Below are 24,109 nucleotides of genomic sequence, written 5' to 3' on the forward strand. Positions count from 1 at the left end.
TGTTACAAACAGTCATGGTCAAAACATTTCCAATACTTACTTGTGATATTACTGTGAACTGCACACAGAGTTCTCTCTCATGTACACAGCTCTGTTGGAGAACGAGAAAAGAAAATACTGTTTTAAGTTGCAAACCATAACACTCATATAACACAGGTTTATATGAACAGTGAGAGACAGAATAACAAAAAAAATCCAGAAAAACGCATGTCAAAAATGTTATAAAATGATCTCTCTCTCTCTCTCTCTCTCTCTCAATTTTTCAATTCAATTCAATTCGCTTTATTGGCATGACGTAACAATGTACATATTGCCAAAGCTTACTTTGGATATTTACAATATAAAAAATAAATAAAAATGAGAATCAAAAATTGTCAACGGGACAACAGTAACAACAATAACCAACGGTCAATATAACCATACATTCAACAATAACAATAATCATACAGTTGAGGACATGTGCAGGTTTATTGGTCTGTCAGACACTGTCCCTCAACTTATGGCAGGCAGCAATGTAGTGCGCTGCCAACCCACAGCTCTCTGCGTCCTCCCCCAACAGGATGGGTAGCCTATCCTCATCAGAGAGGTCTTTAAAACCTTGAATAAGGATTTCAAATTTGGGGAAATGACACTCTCTAATTGTTTTATATTTTTGACATTTTGTCAGGAAATGCAGCTCCGTCTCAGGTTCTGCTGTTGTGCAGTGGTTGCACAGCCTTTCCTCTACAGGGAGCCAGGTTTTCCTGTGTCTACCCTTCTCAATGGCAAGGCTGTGCTCACTGAGCCTGTACTTTGTCAAGGTTTTTCTAAGGTTTTGATCAGTAACCATGGTCAAATATTTAGCCATAGTGTACTGTCGATTTAGGGCCAGATAGCACTGCATTTTGCTTTGTGTTTGTGCTTGTGTTTCCCAATAAGCAATGTAGTTTTGTTTTGACTGTGTTGTAATTTGGTTTATTCTGATTGATTGGATGTTCTGGTCCTGAGGCTTCAGTGTGTTAGTAGAACAGGTTTGTGAACTCAGCCCCAGGACCAGCTGGATGAGGGGACTCTTTTCTTTGCTCAGCTCTTGGCATTGCAGGGCTTGGTAATGATATGAGAGGGGGTCACTGTATTTTAGATGTTTCCAAAACTTAATTGCTCTTTTTTGAGTTTTTATTATTAGTGGATATTGGCCTAATTCTGCCCTGCATGCATTGTTTGTAGTTTTCCTCTGGACACGTAGGAGAATCTTACAGAACTCTGCATGTAGGGTTTCAATGGGGTGTTTGTCCCATTTGATGAAATCTTGTTTTGCAAGTGGACCCCACACCTCGCTGCCATAAAGTGCAATTGGTTCAATGACATATTCAATTAGTTTTAGCCAAATTTTAATAGGTATTTCAATTTGAATTTGCTTTTTAATGGCGTAGAATGCCCTGCGTGCTTTCTCTCTCAGTTCATTCACTGCCTCATTAAGGTGTCCAGTTGAGCTTATTTTTAAACCTAAGTAATTGTAGTGTGTACAGTACTCTATATATTTTGTACCAATTGAGAACTTTGGTCTAATTCCCTGAGATCTGGATCTTCTCTGGAAAATCATTATTTTAGTCTTTTTGGGGTTTACTGCCAGGGCCCAGGTCTGGCAGTACTGCTCTAGCAGGTCCAGGCTCTGCTGTAGGCCAGGTGCTGTGGGTGACAGCAGGCATAGGTCATCTGCGAAGAGTAGGCATTTAACTTCTGAATTGTGGAGACTAACACCAGGGGCTGAGGATTTTTCTAGAATAGTGGCCAATTCGTTAATGTAAATATTGAAGAGTGCAGGGCTCAGATTGCAACCCTGACGAAGGCCCCGCCCCTGGTTAAAGAATTCTGTCCTTTTCTTACCAATTTTAATGCTGCACGTATTGCCAGTATACATTGATTTAATTATGTCATATGTTTTACCCCCTACACCACTTTCAATAACTTTGTAGAACAGTCCTGTATGCCAAATAGAATCAAATGCTTTTTGGAAGTCGATAAAGCAAGTGTATATTTTGGTATTATTTTGGTGGACATGTTTATCTATCAGGGTGTGTAAGGTGTAAATATGATCAGTTGTGCGATGTTTTGGTATAAATCCAATTTGGCTTTTACTCAAGACATTGTGCTTATTAAGGAAGTTTAGAACTCTTACATTGATGATACTACAGAAAACCTTCCCCAGGTTACTGTTCACACAAATGCCTCTGTAATTGTTAGGGTCAAATTTGTCTCCATTCTTAAAGATTGGGGTTATGAGTCCTTGATTCCAGATGTCAGGGAAATAACCTACACTCAGGATCAAATTAAACAATTTTAATATAGCCAATTGAAATTTTGCACTAGTGAGTTTGAGCATTTCATTTAGGATGCCATCAGGTCCGCAGGCTTTTTTAAATTTGAGAGCCTGAAGTTTCTTATAGAGCTCCTGGTCAGTAATTGGGGAGTCCAATGGGTTTTGATTGTCCTTTATAGCTTTTTCTAATCCATTCAACTTCTCATGGATTTGGCGTTGTTCTGCGTTTGTGTCAATTTGAACGGTGTTGTAGAGTGTTTTGAAATGGGTTGTCCATATGTCACCATTTTGTATTGCTAATTCCTCTTGTTTAGATTTTTTTAGTTTTTTCCAATTTTGCCAAAAGTTGTTTGTGTTTATGGACTCCTCAATTAGTGTCAGCTGCTTGCTGTTGTACTGTGCTTTTTTGGTTCTGAGTGTACGTTTATAGAGTTTTAAAGTCTCACAGTAATGAAGGCGTAATTCACCATTATTTGGGTCTCTGTGCTTTTGGTTGGATAGTGTTCTAAGTTTTTTCCTTATAATTTTACAATCTGCATCAAACCAGTTGTCATCTGTGATTTTTTTAGTTTTGTTTTTTTATCAATTTCAATTGTGCTTCTTTTGCCGTTTGCCTGAATATATAGTTGATGTTTCGTACTGCTAGATTGATGCCTTCTTTACTGTGAGTGAATGTGGTATCCAGAAAGTTATCTAAGAGTGTTTGGATATTTTGGTTCCAGGTTGCTTTCTGGTATTCTTCTGTGCTGTTTTGGGCCCATCTGTATGAATTTCTGATGTTGTACAGCTTACTGGGCTGTGAATGTGTGGTTGTTTCCAGGTCTGTTCTTTTGAGGAACAACGTAATTTGGCTGTGATCAGACAGAGGTGTTAGTGGCTTGACAGTGAATGAGCTGAGAGAGAAAGGGTCCATGTCTGTGATCATATAGTCTACTGTACTGTGGCCAAGAGGTGAGCAGTAGGTGAATCTCCCCAAAGAGTCCCCCCGTAACCTACCATTGACAAAGTACAGACCCAGGCTTCTACAGAGCTGCAAAAGATCCCTTCCGTTTTTGTTGACGGTGCTGTCACTGTTGTTTCTATGGGGGAGATTAAGATAGTTAGAAACAGTATGGCCTGTAATGAAGCTGTCCCCTCGTGTGCTCGTTAGATCAGGTAGTGTTCCTGTGCGCGCATTTGTGTCCCCACAGATGAGCACATTTCCCTGGGCCTGGAAATGGCACGTCTCTTCCTCGAGGGTGGGGAAGATCTCCTCTGAGTAATATGGGGATTCTGAGGGGGGGATATATATTGCGCAAAGGAACACATCTTTTTCTGTCAGTACAAGTTCTTTTTTTAGTTTTAACCAAATGTGGTATTTGCCAATTTTGAGGGGATCAATTAGATTTTGTAGTTCGGATTTGTACCAAATGATCAATCCTCCAGAGTCTCTGCCTCTATTGACAGAGCTGTGTTTCTGTGATGGCACAATGACCTCTCTGTAGCCTGTGGGACAGTGAGTGACAACGTCAGCCTTACACCATGTCTCCTGCAGAATGATGACGTCAACATCTTTCAGATTTTTGTTGAACTCCAGTGCTAAACTCTTCAGACCAAAGGTTGATGAGTTTAGACCCTGAATGTTCCACATGCTAACTGATAGTGATTTCATGTTGCAAAAAGAAAGAGTAGCAGTCAGAAATACAGTAACGATTAACTAATAACTAATAAGTTGTTAAGAGCGAGATAAACAGGATATCAGCTAACATTTATTCTGTTATTCTGTTAAATATTCCTATTCATTGAACAAGTAAATTCTAGTACAATAGGTGTGTGTGTGTGTGTGTGTGTGTGTGGTGTGTGTGTGTATGCGTCCGTGTGTGTTTAGTGCAGTTTAGTGCAGATGTATTGGAGGAGCTGTTTAATCTCACTTAATCCTACAGGGTTCTCCTGTCCTCTGACGACCTCCGCGTAGCTGCGCTGGTCCTGCTGTTGGGCCCTGTGAGGTGGAGGGGGGCCAGGTCTGGGCTGTGGGACTTCCTCTCTGGTCTGGTAGGGGTGGTGGTCTGGTGCGGGATAATAGGCTGGGCCCGGTCTGGTCTGGCTAAGCCGATGGAAGTGGTGATGCTCTGGGGGTGGGTGGGGCCTGTGGGGTGCACTGGGTCTGGTGTGGCGTTGAAGGGGCCTGGGGCTCCTTGGTGGTGCAGTGGTCTGGTAGGGGTCTCTGGGTGCTCCTCTGTCCAGTACAGCATGGGGTGTTTGTCTACCAAGTGCTACGTCCTTTAGGGACTTGGCAAACATCCCTACTGTCTGCTTCCTCAGGTGGGAGTGGTCGTGTAGATGCTCTGGGGTGATTGTTGGGTGGTGAGCAATGTGTATGTTCGGGAGTAGGCCACACCCTCTGGTGATGTCAGCGTTGGCTTTCTGGATGGTACGGGGATGAAAGTCTTTGCGGGGCAGCAGAGTGGAGATGGTGATGTGGGAGTTGGGGAACCACTCAGAGGCCCTCTCTGCTACTCTGTTGACCAGGCTGCCTACTCTCTCCTGCTCCTCTCGCAGGTTGTTGGTGCCGGTGTGAATAATAATGTGGCCTGGTGTGCCAAAGTCAGGCTGGGACAGGATGTGGAGTGCATCTTGTGTTTTTGGGCACCATATTTTGCGCACCTTGTGTTGGGGGAAGAGTTTATCTTCTTGAATGAATTTCCCATTTGAGTCAATGAGGATGGCCACCTCAGTGGGTTTTACCAGATTGGTGCGTTTTCGGTCTGGGGCTGGAGTAGACAGGGCCTGTGTACATGGAGGGGTGTGTGGGGGTGTGTCAGGGGGGGGCCAGAGAGCTTCTCTCTGTAGTAGTTGTCTCTATGTGGGCCTCTTTGTTGACTGGGGGTGTGGGTAAAGTGTTGTCGGTATGGGGGGGGATTGTGGGTAAAGGTGGGTCAGTGGGGTTGTTAGGGGTGGTGAGGGGCTGCAGCTTCTCTCTGGGAGTCTCTACAGTCTGTTCTCTCTGCTGTAGCACCCTCTTGATGACAGACAACTCCTTTGCCATCTCCTCCTTTACCTGCACTAGCTCTCTCCTCATGGTGGCCTTTACCTCCTCAAGCGCTGTGGTAAGGCTCTCTCTCAGCTCTCTCTCTCTCTCTCTCTCTCTCTCTCTCTCTCTCTCTCTCTCTCTCTCTCTCTCTCTCTCTCTCTCTCTCTCTCTCTCTCTCTCTCTCTCTCTCTCTCTCTCTCTCGCTCTCGCTCTCGCTCTCGCTCTCGCTCTCTCTCTCTCCTCTTCCCCACAGAGAGCAGTGGAGGTGATGTGTTTCGTGCCCAAGCGCTGTAATGATATGATGAACGTGGGCAGGCTGCAGGGCTTTGAGGTGAGATATCAGACACCAGACACTGTTGTCCATGTGATGTTGTGTTTTCTAGTACAGTTGGCAAGCATGTATGAGATTACTGAAAACAGGTGGAAACCAGTTTGATTATATCACTTGTCAAACAAAAACATGATACATGATGAGTACAGAAAAGTATGTAAATGTATTCACTCACTACTGTAAGTCGCTCTGGATAAGAGTGTCTGCTATATGACTCAAATGAGTGTTTTTCTTTCTATCTCTCTCAGGGGAAGATCACAGCCCAGGGGAAGCTGCTCCAGCAGGACACCTTTACAGTCAGTGAGCAGGACAGCAGCTTCCTGTCTCGTGCCAAGGAGAGGCGTGTCTTCCTGTTTGAACAGCTGGTCATTATCAGTGAGCCAATCGACAGGAAGAAAGGCTTCTCTCTGCCAGGGTACACCTTTAAAAACAGCATCAAGGTGAGAATGACGGAGTACTGTGTGTGTGTGTGTGTGTGTGTGTGTGTGTGTGTGTGTGTGTGTGTGTGTGTGTGTGTGTGTGTGTGTGTGTGTGTGTGTGTGTGTGTGTGTGTGTGTGTGTGTGTGACCCTTGTCTCTCTCTCTACGGCAGCTCAGTTGTCTGGGTGTGGAGGACCACTGTGAGGAGGACCCATGTCGTCTGGTGCTGACGTCCCGCGGGCCCGATGGGAGCGTGACGCGCTTCGTCCTACAGGCATCGTCCCCTGAGACGCGGAGGGCCTGGGTCAACGACCTGGTCCAGATCCTGGAGACACAGAGGAACTTCCTCAATGGTACTGCTGCTGACAGCTGGACCCAGGGCCACATACATCATGTGTTCCAAATGACATCCTATTCCCTATTTAGTGTACTACATTTTTCTCTGATGTTTACACACAAGTATACAAAACATTTCCATGACAGACTGACCGGGTGAATCCAGGTAAAAGCTAGGACCCCTTATTGAAGTCACTTGTTAAATCCACTTCAATCGGTGTAGATGAAGGGGAGGAAACAGGTTAAAGATGGATTTTAAAGCCTTGAGACAAGTGAGACATGGATTGTGTATGTCTGCCATTCAGAGAGTGAATGGGCAAGAAAAACAATTGAAGTGCCTTTGAACGGGGTATGGTAGTAGGTGACAGGCACACTGGTTTGAGTCAAAAACTGCAACACTACTTGGTTTTTCACACTCAACAGTTTCCTGTGTGTATCAAGAATGGTCCACCACCCAAAGGACATCCAGCCAACTTGACATAACTGTGGGAAGCATTGGAGTCAACACGGGCCAGCATCCCTGTAGAATGCTTTAGACACCTTGTAGAGTCCATGGCTCGACGAATTGAGGCTGTTCTGAGGGCAAAAGGGGGTGCAGCTCAATATTAGGAAGGTGTTCCTAATGTTTTGTACACTCAGTGTATGTTTGAAAATATGATGAAACATTTCAGGATATTTTTAAGCTGTGTTTATTAAGTATTTGCAATAGGGGAGCAACACTGTATCAATTGATTGATTCTGTCGTATATGGATACATTTATAGACGCTCAATAAACAAATGAATAGTACCATTTGTTAAGCGTCAACTGCATGATTGTATCTCACTTCTTCTCCCTACAACTAACCTCCTGTCCTCCCCCATCTCCTGTGGTCCATAGCTCTCCAGTCTCCTATAGAGTACCAGCGCAGGGAGTCCAACAGCCTGGGACGAGCCATGAGGGCGCCCGTGGCAACGACCTCTGGCCTGCGACCCCACTCCTCGGCCTCCATTGACCGCCACCGGCTACCTTACCTGCACTCCTACAACACCTCTCTGCCCTCCCTTCACCTGCCCAGCCAGGGACCCACTGCAGACACACAGGTAGGCACTAATAATAGTAGGGAACCGGAGCCCTATTGAATAGGGTGCCATTTGGGACGCTGACCACAGAAAGTTAAGATACAATAGTGTCAGTAGCTACTGGTAAGACTATATTCCTTCCCTGTGGCTCAGTTGGTAGAGCATGGTGTTTGCAATGCCAGGGTTGTGGGTTTGATTCCCACGGGGGGCCAGTACAAAAAAAAAAAAATGTATGAAATGAAATGTATGCATTCACTACTGTAAGTCGCTCTGGATAAGAGCGTCTGCTAAATGACTAAAATGTAAATGTTTAATCTAATTACCTAATTATTTATCTCTCTCCATGTCTGTCTTTCTCTTACTCACCCCTCTTTTTTCTCTTTCAGTCCCCTCTGTACCTTAGCCCTGCAACACCCCGTCCCTCTCACCTCCCTCTGAAGCTCAGCTTGTCCCATGAGGCCAGGCACTGCCAGGGGGTGTCCAACGGCCTGTGCCCCCCTACCCAGCACAGCTTACAGGTATTCAACCACACTGCAGAGAAATACAATAAGAACCCACTGACTCCAACACTCGCAGTATAGCAGTGATATAGTATCTTGCAGGTCCTGATAAGTCACAACTGCTATCCACATTGACAAAATCCTATTTTGAAAGCGACCACACATTTCTACAGAAATATAATCAAAGCATGATTTACATTACGGGAAAGTCTGAGTTAACTTAGGACTCACTGCCATTTGGGCTCCTGAGTGGCGCAGCGGTCTAAGGCTAGAGTTGTCACTAAAAACCCTGGTTTGATTCCAACTGGCTGTGATTGGGAGTCCCATAGGGCAGCGCGCAATTGGCCCAGTGTTGCTGGGGTAGGCCGTCAGTGTAAATAAGAATTTGTTCTTAACTGACTTGCCTAGTTAAATAAAAAATGTGCCGGATATCTGTCATTAAACTCTCTCATCACTACAGATCAGTGACTAGTTTAGTTTATAAATAGCTCTTCTACGGTTAGGATGAGGGGAATAACTGTGAACTCAGCTCTTCCCCAGGTTCTTTACTGTTTTATATTATTCCCCTGGCCATTGGCCCGGGTTGTCGTGGTTGCCAGTGCTAGAGGGAAATGACTGGGCCAGTCCTATCCTCTGTCCGAATGGAGATATCCTGTTGTTGTTCCCAGCTGGGGTTACACTACTAACGGCACCCTGGCTGGCTGTCATATTGATCTGTGGTCAGTTCCTAGAAATACTATAGAAACCATAAAGATTGCTGTCAAGTCCCGCTGATCCCAAGTCAGAAAACTCTGAGGATGACTATCTTCAGCAGACAATCTGATCCTTAGTCAGTTTTGGATAGGCTCAGGGGTTAAAAACATTCCTTTGTCCCAATGTTCTACAGTCAGTTCCCAGGGATAACTAGCCCAGTGCCCTTACTAGGGGTTTATCTTATTTAGCCAGACTCTCCCCATTAAAAGGAGGAAATGGGTTTGATTTCAGGGCTCTTATCAGAGAGGCTTGTCTTGCCCGTTTCCACACTTCATTTAGTTCCTCCTCTCTTTCTCTCTGGTAGATGCAGACAGGGGGATAGGGAACTTTTGGGGCCTTTGGAAAAAAAAGTGTAGTCCTGTCACTGGGTTGACAGCCTATCCCAGCCAAACCCGGATGACGCTGGGCCAATTGTGCACCGCCCTATGGGACTCCCAATCACAGCCGGACGTGATGCAGCCTGGATATGAACCAGGGACTGCAGTGACAGCTCTTGCACTGAGATAGTGTTTTAGACCACTGTGCCACTCGGGAGCAGATACAGACTTACATTCGGACTGCACAGATGTACAAACGGAATATGTAATAAAGGCTTTGATATAAAAGTTGACATATTAGGCCTCTTGGCCCAGGTATGACTCCACTATGTGTATGTAACTGAACACGCTGCCTCTGTCTACTCTGGTCTTCTCAGGGGGGTACTGACTGTTACCATGGAGCCATGCCGGGGGAGGGAGGGGCTTACGCATCACATCGCCCAGGCAACCTGGATCAGCTAACTGAACTCTCTCTGCATGAGCATGAGTGCTGATAACCTATGATAACCTTTGACTTCACAGCCTGAATGAAGGGGTGTAGGGTGAAGTTGCCCCTAGACGCTGATCTTAGGTCAGTTTAGAATTTCCCCCAGGTTAGGTTTGGGGGATGAGGAAGCTGATCCTAGATCTGTACCTAGTGTAACCTTCACTCCAGAGCGAATGAGGGGGCAGGCTGATCGAGCCCTGGTTAACCTGGCTCCACTCAGGACAGGCAGGGGGTTAGTTCAGACAGGTTCACTAGCACAACTCTTGTGATTACCCTAATAACATATTACGATTACTATGGTATCTCTAGCTTCTAATTAGGATTATTTTTTTTTGTATTTCTGTTATCGTATTACATTTTCTACTATTTTGAAACCTGTACTTACTATTGGGATGCGAGAAGTGAAGCAGAAATGCAGCCCTCTGGTGTTTCTGTGAGAGAAAATGAAAAGTAACCAATGGTCTCTGTGTGTGTGTGCATGTTGGTATGCGTGTGACTGGTGGAATGCATCTGCGTTGCAACGGTTCCTATTCACACTGCAAACCGTTTCTACAGTACCACTCATATGGTGACATTCTTAACACCATTTGTTTTCATATAGAAATAGACATTTGGGAACTACCACTTAAGTCTCCAGCCCTTTCCTGTTGCTTTTTCTTAAACACGGGGACCATATTACCTTTATGCTACGTGTGACAGCTTTTATCACTTTGCACAACAAGGAAAGTAAAACAGCAGTGGGGAGGTAATTCCATATCTATTCTGTCCTTCTTTCTAAATAGCTATCCTCCTATTCTGAATTCATCCTCACCACCATTTCATAAAGCAGCCTTTGGGTCAAGAGTGTTGACATTGTGGGCTGGAGATATATTTGAGCTTGATTGTGGGACTGAATTTGTCCAGGGCTTGAGCAGTCATGATTGTCTACTCTATCCATTATTACTGTGTTGCTCGGTATGCATACTTTTCCCTTCATTTAAGGGGCCACTTTAACCCTGCCATTGTTCCAACGTTATCTGAAGAAAACACACGTGAACCCACACAAAGCCCACTGTAAACTCTGGAGAGAGGAGAGAGGGGAACACGGATAGAGGGCGTGCTCATCTGTCAGTGTCATGAATGGAAATAATCTGCTGTGGGATCATATCAATAAAACCGTTATGAAACACTGTGCTGCTGTTTCTCCCCCCATCATACTTCTGGTCATGTTACGTTATAAGACTGCCAAAAACAAACTGATAGTGAGATGACTTGAATATCCTGGAAATTCCCAGAATGACCATTTCCTTCACGTAGCCAACACTAACTGTTACCTTTGTGAGATGAATACTTCCACCACACAGGAACAATACAAAAGTGAACAATAGCACCACTAAGCAAGAGTAATTCAATTTATTCAGTAAAAGACTAAACAATAACGTTTCACATCCATTGGTGATTTGTTTAGTGTGCATGCGGTTCATTTTGCCTACCTAACAGGCTTTGGGAGGGTATTGGAAAAATACTACAGGTATTTAGCTTCCTCAAATGGTGAGTTGAGGGACAACTTTAAATGCTCAAAATAGGGCGCTTGGTGATAGATGGCTACCTGATGATAGAAGATGCTCACGCACATGTTCAAATATGCTGTCAACAGTAATTGACAACAGTTGACAAAATGGCTAAACAATCATTTGAGTTATCATTACTTGTCACGCTGTAGAAGTGATTGGAGACAGGCGCAGGCGCAGGAATACGTAATAGGGGGTTTCAATACTCCACCCAAAATACAACATGCCATGAAGAGGAACGGGGACGAATCCCAAAACAAAACACGTATACAAAAACACAGGGATGTAACCCAAACAAAAGAGCGAGGTACAACCTCTAATAAATACACAGGACGAGACCCGTAATAACAATACACAGGACGAGACCCGTAATAACAATGCACAGGACGAGACCCGTAATAACAATGCACAGGACGAGACCCATAATAACAATGCACAGGACGAGACCCGTAATAACAATACACAGGACGAGACCCGTAATAACAATGCACAGGACGAGACCCGTAATAACAATGCACAGGACGAGACCCATAATAACAATGCACAGGACGAGACCCGTAATAACAATGCACAGGACGAGACCCGTAATAACAATACATGGGATGAGACCCGTAATAACAATACACAGGACGAGACCCGTAATAACAATACACAGGACGAGACCCGTAATAACAATGCACAGGACGAGACCCGTAATAACAATACACAGGACGAGACCCGTAATAACAATACACAGGACGAGACCCGTAATAACAATGCACAGGACGAGACCCGTAATAACAATGCACAGGACGAGACCCGTAATAACAATGCACAGGACGAGACCCGTAATAACAATACATGGGACGAGACCCGTAATAACAATACACAGGACGAGACCCGTAATAACAATACACAGGACGAGACCCGTAATAACAATGCACAGGACAAGACCCGTAATAACAATACACAGGACGAGACCCGTAATAACAATACACAGGACGAGACCCGTAATAACAATGCACAGGACGAGACCCGTAATAACAATGCACAGGACGAGACCCGTAATAACAATACACAGGACGAGACCCGTAATAACAATGCACAGGACAAGACCCGTAATAACAATACACAGGACGAGACCCGTAATAACAATACACAGGACGAGACCCGTAATAACAATGCACAGGACGAGACCCGTAATAACAATGCACAGGACGAGACCCGTAATAACAATGCACAGGACGAGACCCGTAATAACAATACATGGGACGAGACCCGTAATAACAATACACAGGACGAGACCCGTAATAACAATACACAGGACGAGACCCGTAATAACAATGCACAGGACAAGACCCGTAATAACAATACACAGGACGAGACCCGTAATAACAATACACAGGACGAGACCCGTAATAACAATGCACAGGACGAGACCCGTAATAACAATGCACAGGACGAGACCCGTAATAACAATGCACAGGACGAGACCCGTAATAACAATGCACAGGACGAGACCCGTAATAACAATACACAGGACGAGACCCGTAATAACAATGCACAGGACAAGACCCGTAATAACAATACACAGGACGAGACCCGTAATAACAATACACAGGACGAGACCCGTAATAACAATGCACAGGACGAGACCCGTAATAACAATGCACAGGACGAGACCCGTAATAACAATACACAGGACGAGACCCGTAATAACAATGCACAGGATGAGACCCGTAATAACAATGCACAGGACGAGACCCGTAATAACAATACACAGGACGAGACCCGTAATAACAACACACAGGACTAGACCCGTAATAACAATACACAGGACGAGACCCGTAATAACAACACACAGGACGAGACCCGTAATAACAATACACAGGACGAGACCCGTAATAACAATACACAGGACGAGACCCGTAATAACAATACACAGGACGAGACCCGTAATAACAATACATGAGACGAGACCCGTAATAACAATGCACAGGACGAGACCCGTAATAACAATGCACAGGACGAGACCCGTAATAACAATACACAGGACGAGACCCGTAATAACAATACACAGGACGAGACCCGTAATAACAATACACAGGACGAGACCCGTAATAACAATGCACAGGACGAGACCCGTAATAACAATGCACAGGACGAGACCCGTAATAACAATACACAGGACGAGACCCGTAATAACAATACACAGGACGAGACCCGTAATAACAATACACAGGACGAGACCCGTAATAACAATACACAGGACGAGACCCGTAATAACAATACACAGGACGAGACCCGTAATAACAATGCACAGGACGAGACCCGTAATAACAATGCACAGGACGAGACCCGTAATAACGAGTTCACAAAACACGCAGGGCAAAAGCCAAAACAAAGTACAGGTAGTCACAAGACCAACGGACCTGGGAACAATAACCTAACAAAACAATGGTGAACAGAGGGCACATATATACAATTACTAATCAGGGGGAATGGGAACCAGGTGTGCGTAATGAAACAGTCCAGCGATGCCTGGAGTCCGGTGACGTAGACCTCAGAAGCTGGTGCACGGAATGACCAGCAGTACCGAGGGAATCCGTGACATTACTGAAAGTGTTCAGGCTTTTATTGTTTTACTTGAATGAAACCAAGCTCAAACAGTTTGTTTTACTCAAACATAGTTTTGATTATTTCTGATTTTATACTCATGTAATGTAGATCAGTGTTAATTGAATCACACTATTATTTTGGCTTTCTGACAACCAAATTACAACTAACGTCAGTTATCCTGTGCATCATGCTAAATTGACTAATATATCTAATTAATTTACAATACATTGTATTATATCAATACAAATGTCCCAAAAATACACAGTTAAGAAATAAGCCCAATAAACCGTTACTTTTTACTTATCCAAAAGAGAATTTGGTCCTTAATTAGTACAATACATTCTAGTGTGGTGTTATTGAAAACCATAACACCACATTCAGATATTCTCTACTGGCAGACTGAATGAAAATAGCCATTGTAAACAGCATTACAGCATTATTTCCAAAATTATTTATATTCTGACTTCCTCCCTGATGTCTTTGGTCCCTCTCTGAGACCAGTTATCTCCATTAGAGTTCCATGAGAAAGGAATATTCAACCACCACAACTCTTCTGCTTTTATTGCCAATCTCCACACAGGCAGTCATGCTGAACAGAACAGCCTCTGAAGATCACAGGCCTCCTGCTGGCGGCCCAGTGGACAATGCTGGCTACAATGACCATGACAAACATGTTGTCATGACAATGGTTTGATGGTGTAAAGGTTTGTGTGTTTGTAAGAAGTCTCTTTCTCCAGAGAAAGGCCATTGGTCTGCCCTTGACTCTGTCTCCACACTGGCCCTTCTGTTTTTTTGCTCTTTCTGAGGTTCTCATGGCCTGAACTCCACACACACAGAGACAGGAGCTGGGGTTCTCAATAAAACACACCAGACTGACCGCGAGTCACTTGGCTTTTGGTATTTTCTCTACTCCTTCTTGATGTTCCTGGCTGGTCCTCTGGTGCCACCCTGTGGCTGTGGAGCCTCCTGTTGGGGGCCCTGGCTGTCGTGGCCCCTCCCCCCTGGTGGGTCTTCTCGTGTTTTGCCAGGTGGTCGCTCCGCATGAACCTCTTCCCACACGTCTGGCAGCCGAAGCGCTTTTCCCCAGTATGTGTGCGCAGGTGCCTCTGCAGCTCATCTGAGCGTGTGAAGTTCTTCCCGCAGAAGATCCAGCTGCAGATGAAAGGTCGCTCCCCGGCATGCCAGCGCAGATGGGCCTTCAGGTGGGAGGTCTTCTTGTACACCTTGCCACACTCGGGCAAGTGGCAGATGTAGAGCCTCCTCTGGCCTGGTTCCTCAGCGTTAGCTGGAGCCCCTGTGCCCCCAGAGGAGGCCTGGCAGTTGGGGCACTTGCAGCGCCTGCAGCAGCGTGTGGAGCCCAGCAGGCATTTGGAGGAGCCTTGGAGGAGGGCTGCAATCTGAGGCTGGTTCCCCAACACCAGCTGTCTGTCCAGGGCAAAGGGGTGAGGGTGGTGATGGTGGGTCTGGCCATGAGGTTGCTGATGACCATGGGGGCTGCTGGTGGTCTGGGGTAATATCCACCACTGCTGACCTTCCTCTGTATGCCGACCAGGGTGGTGGGGGTGTCTTCCTGTGGAACCTTGGAGGAAGTTAGGAAAGTTCTCCCCCATACCATTGTGCTGGGGGTGGAAGTATGGAGTATGAGAGCTAACCTGGACCTGAGGAGCGAGCATCTTCACTGGGGGGAGCTCAAAGGCGTAGGCAGCCGGGGTGGAGGAGGGCTCAGCAGGAGGGGTGAGAGGCAGCTCATGGAGGTGGTGGTGCTGGTGGGGATGGGGGTGAAGGTCCAGTCCGCTCTGGACGTGTCCAGGAAAATGTAGTTTTGGCACTGTCAGAGTTGCCACCTGTTGGACCCCTAGACTGGAGGTCTGGGCCACTTCATTGCCCAATAGCTGGAGCATCCCAGTCATGGAACTCATGGTCCCTTCATAGGATGAGTGTGGCCGTTCGTGCCCCAGTCCACTGCCCCCCAGCCGGGCTTGGCCACAGGGTCGGGCCAGGAAGGAGGAGAGGGGATGGGGCCCGTTCTCAGGAGAGGAGCTGGGTGTGCGGTCCTATGGGGTATAGAGAGAATGGATGTTAGACATGCTGTACACTATTGAATTGGATATTCCTGAGCAAAAACCACATACAAAATCAAGATATTATAGTGATAACACAGAACTTAGACCTTCTTTCTAATGTGATAATATAGAGAAACTATAGAACAGTGGTGACCTTTTGCTGTGGACTTCTACATCTCTATTTCTAAAATATATGTTATAATTGTATTGATGTAGTCAATGTATTTAATTAACTAAAATAGAGTAAATATTTTAAGGTAAAATACAGCTTCTAACAAATGAATCCAGACGAATTCCTATAAATATATTGGGAGAAAATGTATCAACAATTGCACTTGACAATTTCAAAATGTACTCTAAAGAAGGCTAACACTGAAATGACTCTCCCATACCAAATTCCACTAAAAACAATTCAAACTGATTTTCCTCACCTGTAAGAAAGGGTTTAGAAAGTGGTCGGTCCCCGGAAAAGCGGCCATGACTTTTGCGCGCTTCTGCGGCCAATTTAGTTTTTTAACTGGTCTCAGCACAAGCGCAGCACCGAAACAAAATCTAGAAAACGGGATTTTGCTGTGTCTCAATTCTCATCCAAAGTCAGTCTAATTTTCTGAAGAAAAAAAAATAAACCTCATAACGTGTTTTATATTGTTGTGAAGAAATAAAAGTGGATTAAAAAAATGGATTGTAGAAATTATTAATTCCAAAATACGGGCTCCGGCGGTATCCCTTCTGCATCCTTGTCTTCACTGATTGCCTCGAACGCTATGACTGGATATCCTTTGAAGTGTGCGGTGAACCAATCGACACATTCTTGGCAGCATCTCGTTTTGGAGAGATTTCACAGTACAGATAAAGTAAGAACCGTCTGTGTGTGCGCGCATGTGTGTCACTGAGAGGGCTAGATTAATCTCGCCCGGGCGCCAGTGTTGGCGTGTTTTGCATTGGCTGAAATTGATTGCATTCGATTTGGAACCGGGCTGCCTCCCGGGCTAGAGCCAAGCGCCCTATTAAAAGCCCACGGCGAAGTCGGCTCAAAACAAAAGTTACGTAATTAAGCACATGCAGTAACATAAATAGTAGGATTCTGTGTTTTCTCATCCAAAGGTGATTGGTTTTGATATTAGGCCTAAACGCTTTATCTGCCTTGCCAATGCATTTTTTAAGAAAAATTATAACATTTATTTTATGGAAAAGAGCTGGGCGATGCACCATGCTGCCCTGTTGACAAAATGTTCGATTACTATTTGATTTGAGAATGGCGCTCATTTCTCCCGATTACTTGACCGGCCTTTGTCTGGTCCCCTGCAGCTCAGCATAATCGAATCCGCCCAGTGAGTGACAGAAAGAGAGGAGGGGCGAGGGACATAGACATTTACTATATGGTTAACCTGAATAATTTACCCTTACAAAAAAATATTGCAGTTTTGAAACTGCAGTAAAAGTGCAGTAACTGCAGTACACTGTGGTATTTTGGATGCGGTAATTGCAGAATAACTGCAGCTTACTGCAGTTATACTGTCCACTAACTGCAGTTACACTGCAAAATTACTACAGTAAAAAAAACAGTGTTATTTTGGATGCGGTATTTGCAGCATATAGTATATAGGCTACAGTAGTGTAGGCTATATGAACATCTGGGAGAATGTTTTTTCTTTGTGCCAAATTAGCCTGATTTCACTAATGGCCAAATATCCACAATTTGTATTTTTATGATAGGTGGTCTACTACTATTTCATTGCAAGTATTTGGAAATTTGTTGAGCTGGTGGTCACATTTTTGTTGTTGTTTCTTTCTTGATTCTGTATAATAATCCAAGATCAAAGCGCCCCAATACCGTCTGAAAATCAATCAAACGGATGGTTTTGGAAGATCTCCCTCCACGGGTTCAAGTGAAGGCCATATCTAATCTTATTGCAAATGCAGACACAACAGTTTGCAGCAGTGACCATTTTGCCTCTTCAAAGAGCTCTCCAAGAGGTGTCAAGTGATATTTGCATAGCAACAAATAACAATCCCGTCCCATCCTAATCTCAATGACAACCAACAGGACATTTCTCTTTGCATTCAATTTCAAACTAATGATGTTGTCACTGTTGCTTTAAATCAATGATGGACTTTTTTTCATTTTGATTGTGTCTCTATTCTGTAATTTTTATACATTTTCTTTCCTTACTAGTTAACTATGACACCATATTTCACTCAGGAGTCAATAACCATTGTGAAGTTATTTGTCAATTGTATTCATCCATATCTATTTTCCCTGCATTTCAGTTTAAAGATGTATCCATAGAAATTAAATGGACAATGGACATTTCATTTTAATGGATATATAAGGTTAAGGTTTGCTTCATCTTTCAGTCATGTCTCCATGACATCCCATCATACATCTATATTTGCACCAAGGACTGTGACATCTGTTATGACAAAATGTGCCAATAAACCTACAGAGCAATTAGGCTATTAGCTGTTAAAGACAAATGAGGGTCAGTTAAGAGGCCATGATGTTATATGTTAAGTGTTATATGTCTTATATGCCCATAACTGCTGTTGGAAAACATGATTGTTTTGATCGTAAAGTTTATTTTTGTTACGAAAGGTTGCTGGAGGAAACCTGTAACACACCAAAAATGGAGTTGAAAATATTTTGGCAGATTACGTTTGTCAGGAATTTTTCACATTGGAATATAGAAATGAAATGTAATAGAAAATGTTGTAAATTCTGTTAAGAGGTTATTGTACAATGTAAGTATTTTTTTCACATCTGAAGCTATGGATGAATCCCCCCTGAATCTCCCTGCGCTCCAGCTCTCCCTTGGTTCCAGAGGCACGGGCAGGGAGAGATTCCAGGGATCACTAGAACAGGCTAGGTGGAGAGGTAGCGCATCACATCAACAAACAGGCTTTCATACCTTTCTCTCTGGCATTAATGAGAGAGAGGCCTTAACTGAAATATTGACGATCCCTCAGTTGGCACCTCCAACGTGATCATTTGATTAATGTAGTGAGTGGATGAGTGAAGGAGCATGTGGTTTTGTGGTTTCTTCTGGTTTGTGTTGGAAACCCTCTAGCACTGCCCACTGTCCAAATCAAATCACATTTTTATTTGTCACATGCTCTTTAAACAACATGTGTAGACTAACATTGAAATGCTTACTTATGGGCACATTCCCAACAATGCAGAGAGAAAGAAAATAGAGAAATAATAGAAAAGTAATAACACATAATAATAAAATTCATAATAAATACGCAATGAGTAACGATAACTTGGCTATATATAATTTTTTTATTTAACCTTTATTTAACTAGGCAAGTCAGTTAAGAACAAATTATTATTTACAATGACGTTCTACTTGTAAAGCCCCCCCGACCAAACCCTCCCCTGACCACGACGACGCTGGGCCAATTGTGCTTCACCCTATGTGATTCCTGATCTTGGCCGGATGTGATACAGCCCAGGATCGAACCTGGGTCTGTATTGACACCTCTACCACTGCAATGCCGTGCCTTTGACCATTGCGCCACTCAGGAGGCCAAACATGGGGTACCGGTACTGAGTCGATGTGCAGGGGTATGGGGTAATTGAGGTATATATGTACATATAACTAGGAATAAAGTGACTAGTCAACAGGACAGATAATAAACAGTAGCAACACCATAAGTGATGAGTCAAAAAAGTTAGTGCAGAAAGGGTCAATGAGGATAGTCCAGGTAGCTATTTGGTTAACTATTTAACTAACTATTTAGCAGTCTAATGGCTTGTGGGTGGAAGCTGTTCAGGGTCCTGTTGGTTCTAGACTTGGTGCATTGGTACCGCTTGCCTTGAAGTAGCAGAGAGATCAGTCAATTACTTGGGTGGCTGGAGTCTTTGACAATTTTTAGGGCCTTCCTCTGACACCGCCTTTTATAGAGGTCCTGGATGGCAGGGAGCTCGGCCCCAGTGATGTACTGGGCCGTATGCATTACCCTCTGTAGCGCCTTGCGATAGGATGCCAAGCAGTTGCCATACCAAGCGCTGATGCAGCCAGTCAAGATTCTCTCAATGGTGCTGCTGTATAACGTTTTAAGGATCTGAGGGCCTCCTGAGGGGGACCATGATAGATTCTTAGTGATGTGTACACCAAGGAACTTAAACCTCTCGACCTGCTCCACTACAGCCCAGTCGATGTGAATGGGGGTGTGCTCAGCCCTTCGTTTCCTGCAGTCCACGATCAGCTCCTTTGTCTTGCTGACTTTGAGGGAGAGGTTGTTGTTCTGGCACCACAAAGCCAGGTCTCTGACCTCCTCCCTATAGGCTGTCTCATTGTCGTCGGTGATCAGGCCTACCAGCGTTGTGTCATCAGCAAACTTAATGATTGTGTTGGAGTCGTGCACAGCCACACAATCGTGGGTGAACAGGGGAAACAGGAGGGGACTAAGCACGCATGCCTGAGGGGCTGCCGTGTTGAGGGTCACCGTGGCGAATGTGCTGTTGCCTACCCTTAGCACCTGGGGTCAGGAAGTCTATGATCCAGTTGCAGAGGGAGATGTCCAGTCCCAGGGTCCTTAGCTTAGTGATGAGCTTGGAGGGCACTATGGTGTTGAACACAGAGCTGTAGTCAATTAACAACATTCTCACATAGGTGTTCCTCTTGTCCAGGTGGGAAAGGGAAGTGTGGAGTGCAATCGAGATTGCGTCATCTGTGGATCTGTTGGGGTGGTATGCGAATTGGAGTGGGTCCAGGGTGTCTAGGATGATGATGTGAGTCATGACCAGCCTCATGACCAGCCTTTCAAAGCATTTCATGGCTACAGATTTGAGTGCTACAGGGCGATAGTCATTTAGATAGGTTACATTGGCATTCTTGGCACAGGGACTATGGTGGTCTGCTTGAAACATGTAGATATTACAGACTGGGTCAAGGAGAGGTTGAACATTTCACTGAAGACACTTGGCAGCTGGTCAGCGCATGCTCTGAGTATGCGTCCTGGTAATGCATCTGCCTTGTGAATGTTAACCTGTTTAAAGGTCTTATTCACGTCGGCTACAGAAAGCGTGATCACGCAGTCATCCGGAACAGCTGGTTCTGTCATGCATGGTTCAGTTTTGCTTGCCTCGAAGCAAGCATAAAAGGCATTTAGCCTGCCTGGTCGGCTTGCATCACTGGGCAACTCGCGGCTGGGTTTCCCTTTGTAATCCATGATAGTTTGCATGTCCTCCCACATCCAACGAGTGTCAGAGCTGGTGTAATAGGATTCGATCTTAGTCCTGTATTGATGCTTTGCCTGTTTGATGGTTAACCTGAGGTCGTAGCGGGACTTCTTATAGGTGTCCGGATTAGTATCCCACTCCTCAAATGCGGCATCTCTAGCCTTTAGCACAGTGCGGATGTTGCCTGTAATCCATGGCTTCTGGTTGAGATATGTACGTACGGTCAGACAGCTGAGGTTGGGAGGCTATGCGTCTCCTGAATTAGAAAACTTTATGGCCAGTTGTTGGAGTTTTTGCTTGTTGTGGGATTATACAAAGAAGACACAGGTAAACACACACTCACTCACATAATTGAAAAGATAATGAAAATCATACAAATGAGCATGAGAGGGAATTGGGATCGACCAGACAAGAACAGTTTACAGAGAGATTGCGTTTCGTCTTTGGTGTTAAATCCATCCTTTCCCAAGGGAGTATTCAGAACCTCATTATGTCATAACTGCCCAGACTGAAGGGCCATTCTAAACCATATCCGTCTGTAATGTGTCCAGCTGCTTTGGCCATCTGCACCGTCTTTAAAGACAGTCACTCCCCAGGGCTTTTGTTGTTCTGCTTTTACTGGTGTCTGTGTCATAAAGCTGATTTCACACCCTTGGTGTTGCCCTGAATGGGCCACCATCACCATGACCCCACATCTTGAACCTAAACCTGACCCACCCTCCCAACCACCCTCTCACCAAACTGTAGTAGACTATACCACAGAACCATGGGAAATCAGTTGATACAATGACACATGGGTCTGGGCTGATTTTCAGCAGTGACACAATTGGACTCAGAATAGTGGCTAAGAAGAATCTTTGAGACGACACCATTGTAGGAGTTCTATTGAATAGAGGAGAATGGAGAGGTCTTTTCAAAACCCTGCATGCTTTCTTCAAGCTTCCTTTCTGTATCCTTCTGCAGTGGTGGATAAGTTGTCCAATTGTCATACTTGAGTAAAAGTAAAGATACCTTGATAGAAAATGACTCAAGTAAAAGTGAAAGTCACCCAGTAAAATTCTACTTGAGTAAAAGTCTAAAAGTATTTGGTTTTAAATATACTGAAGTATCAAAAGTACATGGAATTGCTAAAATATTCTTAAGTATCAAAACTGAAATTATACATTATTTGAAATTCCTTATATTAAGCAATCCAGACGCCCCAATTTTCTTGTTTTTTAATTTATTGATAGCCAGGGGCACACTCCAACACTCAGACATCATTTGTGACCCGATTCAGGAAAGTAGGCGTATGTTGCAAGTCACGACTTCACAGGAGAGCTGTATGAATGTAAAAAAAAATGTTTTTATCAAAATGCTTTTTTTTGGGAGAAGTGCCTTCTCGAACATGTGAACTTTCATGTGCCTTCTATGCCATCTGTAAATATGAATAAAATTGTTAAATTACGAGCCTAGTTGGTTTAGCCAGAAAAAAAGCGAGCAACCTTCCCACTAGCCATGATTGGCTGAGATAATGAGTGGCCTGGACATGCTGAGAGATGAGTTTGGATTGGTCTACCATATAGCCCGCGTCTGTCGATTGGAGCTGGTCAGTATGTTTAGGTAATCGTGTCGAATGCGGCTTAAAAAATGTTTTATCGTGTAGTAAAACTGCATAAACCTAATGTCAAGTTAAAGTGTACTGTTAGCTAGCTAACGTTTTACAAAGTAAGCATGTGTGTTTAGTGAGTCCTCCATATCAGAGGCAGTAGGGATGACCAGGGATGTTCTCTTGATAAGTGCATGAATTGGACAATATTCCTGTCCTGCTAAGCATTCAAAATGTAAGAAGTACTTTTGGGTTTCAGGGAAAATGTATGGAGTAAAAATTACATTATTTTCTTTAGGAATGTAGTGAAGTAAAATTAAAAGTAGTCAAAAATATAAATAGTAAAGTATAGTACAGATACCCCCAAACACTACTTAAGTAGTACTTTAAAGTATGTTTACTTAAGTACTTTACACCACTAACGTGTTAAATACTGCAATCTTCAAGCAAACTCAAGGATGCAGATATGAGATAATTAGGCTACTCTATATAGCCATTCTAACCTGTCAACAGTTGCATCATGGAGAGGCCTGGTCGGTTTTATATTATGGGCGGAAAACATTACTCTGAATTCTATTGGAATATTTAACAGAACTACAGAGTGTGGCTCCATGTGTCATGCTGATTTTGTAGAGGAATCAGATTTGTTTTGGACTTAATCAAACAACTGAATAAAATGTCAAAGAAACGCTTTGATCGAATCAAATCTGTGATTTTATTAGCCTCCCTATATGCCAAACCTCTCTGATGTGCTTGTGTGATTCATTAATTATACATTTCTTAAAGATTATTTCATATACACATTTAATATTAATGTAAGTCATGATCTGTTATATTAAGGTTAATAAAATGTGGAAGCACCACATGTAAAATCAGGAAAAAACCCTTTCATCCAAAATCACTCTGCAGATCTTCTTTCAACAGTTTAGTAAATTATGAAAATGTACTTTGTGAGGTCAGCATCAGAATCATAGTGGGGTAGTCTGAAGTGTATATCTCTGAGTTGTATAACACATAAACCGTATAAGAACAGTATATAAGGGACAGGTGAAGACAACCTAAGGGACAGATCAATATTTACTGGGGGGAGGGGTGGTCCAAAATAGGGGAGGATTGTCAAAGTAGTTATTTTGCTTTGGGGAGGGTAGTGTGGTTTTTTATTGGGCACAGGGGAGGGTAGTGCATTTTTTCCCTGGTTTATGTTCGCTCTTCTGCTTGTATTTTCCCTATAAACAGTGGCTGGACTTACTTTTGATATTATCCTAACAAAGTTTAGAAACATTTGTAGGTTTGGTACAATATGGTGTGGCTATTTTTAAGCTTCAGCTACTGCAGGCCTATGATATGAAGGCAGTGCACACCGGCGCTCCAACGGACTCCGACAGTTGAACTTGAGGTGAGGAAGACGGTTTCAAGCCTACTGTACCAGAGTTACTCCTATAATCTAATAATATAATGCTTAATGCTTCACACAAAATATTCAGATGAAATTTTTTTATTAATTACCCTCCTTCTGTACGTCTATATCTGTATAGCAGACGCAGTAGCCATCTGACATAGGAAATGCTATCAGTGTTGTAAGATTCTCATCCTTTATATAGGCTATACAC

General features: G+C 43.9%; 2 protein-coding genes across 4 annotated transcripts in view; one reads left to right on the forward strand and one right to left on the reverse strand.

Annotated features, from left to right (window-relative positions):
- Window positions 1-10,685, forward strand: part of LOC115150575 (rho guanine nucleotide exchange factor 25-like) — a 51,330-nt gene extending 40,645 nt beyond the window's left edge. For all 3 annotated transcript variants that reach the window (XM_029694010.1, XM_029694011.1, XM_029694012.1), the window contains 6 exons: window positions 5,563-5,640; window positions 5,889-6,080; window positions 6,232-6,412; window positions 7,274-7,476; window positions 7,842-7,973; window positions 9,403-10,685. In XM_029694010.1, coding sequence (XP_029549870.1) covers window positions 5,563-5,640; window positions 5,889-6,080; window positions 6,232-6,412; window positions 7,274-7,476; window positions 7,842-7,973; window positions 9,403-9,519 — 903 coding nt within the window. In that variant the 3' untranslated portion in view covers window positions 9,520-10,685. The remainder of the gene's footprint in view (window positions 1-5,562; window positions 5,641-5,888; window positions 6,081-6,231; window positions 6,413-7,273; window positions 7,477-7,841; window positions 7,974-9,402) is intronic.
- A 3,829-nt stretch (window positions 10,686-14,514) lies between these two features.
- LOC115149807 (transcription factor Sp5-like) lies at window positions 14,515-16,482 on the reverse strand. The gene is made up of 2 exons (XM_029692633.1): window positions 16,155-16,482; window positions 14,515-15,714 (listed from the first exon to the last, which is right to left on the reverse strand). Exons 1-2 carry the CDS (start codon window positions 16,200-16,202, stop codon window positions 14,515-14,517), a joined length of 1,248 nt encoding a protein of 415 aa, XP_029548493.1. The 5' UTR covers window positions 16,203-16,482.
- Between the last annotated feature and the right edge of the window lie 7,627 nt (window positions 16,483-24,109).

The sequence above is a fragment of the Salmo trutta genome, chromosome 16 (genome assembly GCF_901001165.1).
Source record: "Salmo trutta chromosome 16, fSalTru1.1, whole genome shotgun sequence".
Classification (NCBI taxonomy): domain Eukaryota; kingdom Metazoa; phylum Chordata; class Actinopteri; order Salmoniformes; family Salmonidae; genus Salmo; species Salmo trutta.

Coding starts and splice junctions, on each gene's coding strand:
- LOC115149807 (XM_029692633.1), bottom strand. CDS start 16,202: ATGGCCGCTTTTCCGGGGACCGACCACTTTCTAAACCCTTTCTTACAG. Junction 15,715..16,154: donor TTCTAAACCCTTTCTTACAG/GTGAGGAAAATC, acceptor TATACCCCATAG/GACCGCACACCCAGCTCCTC.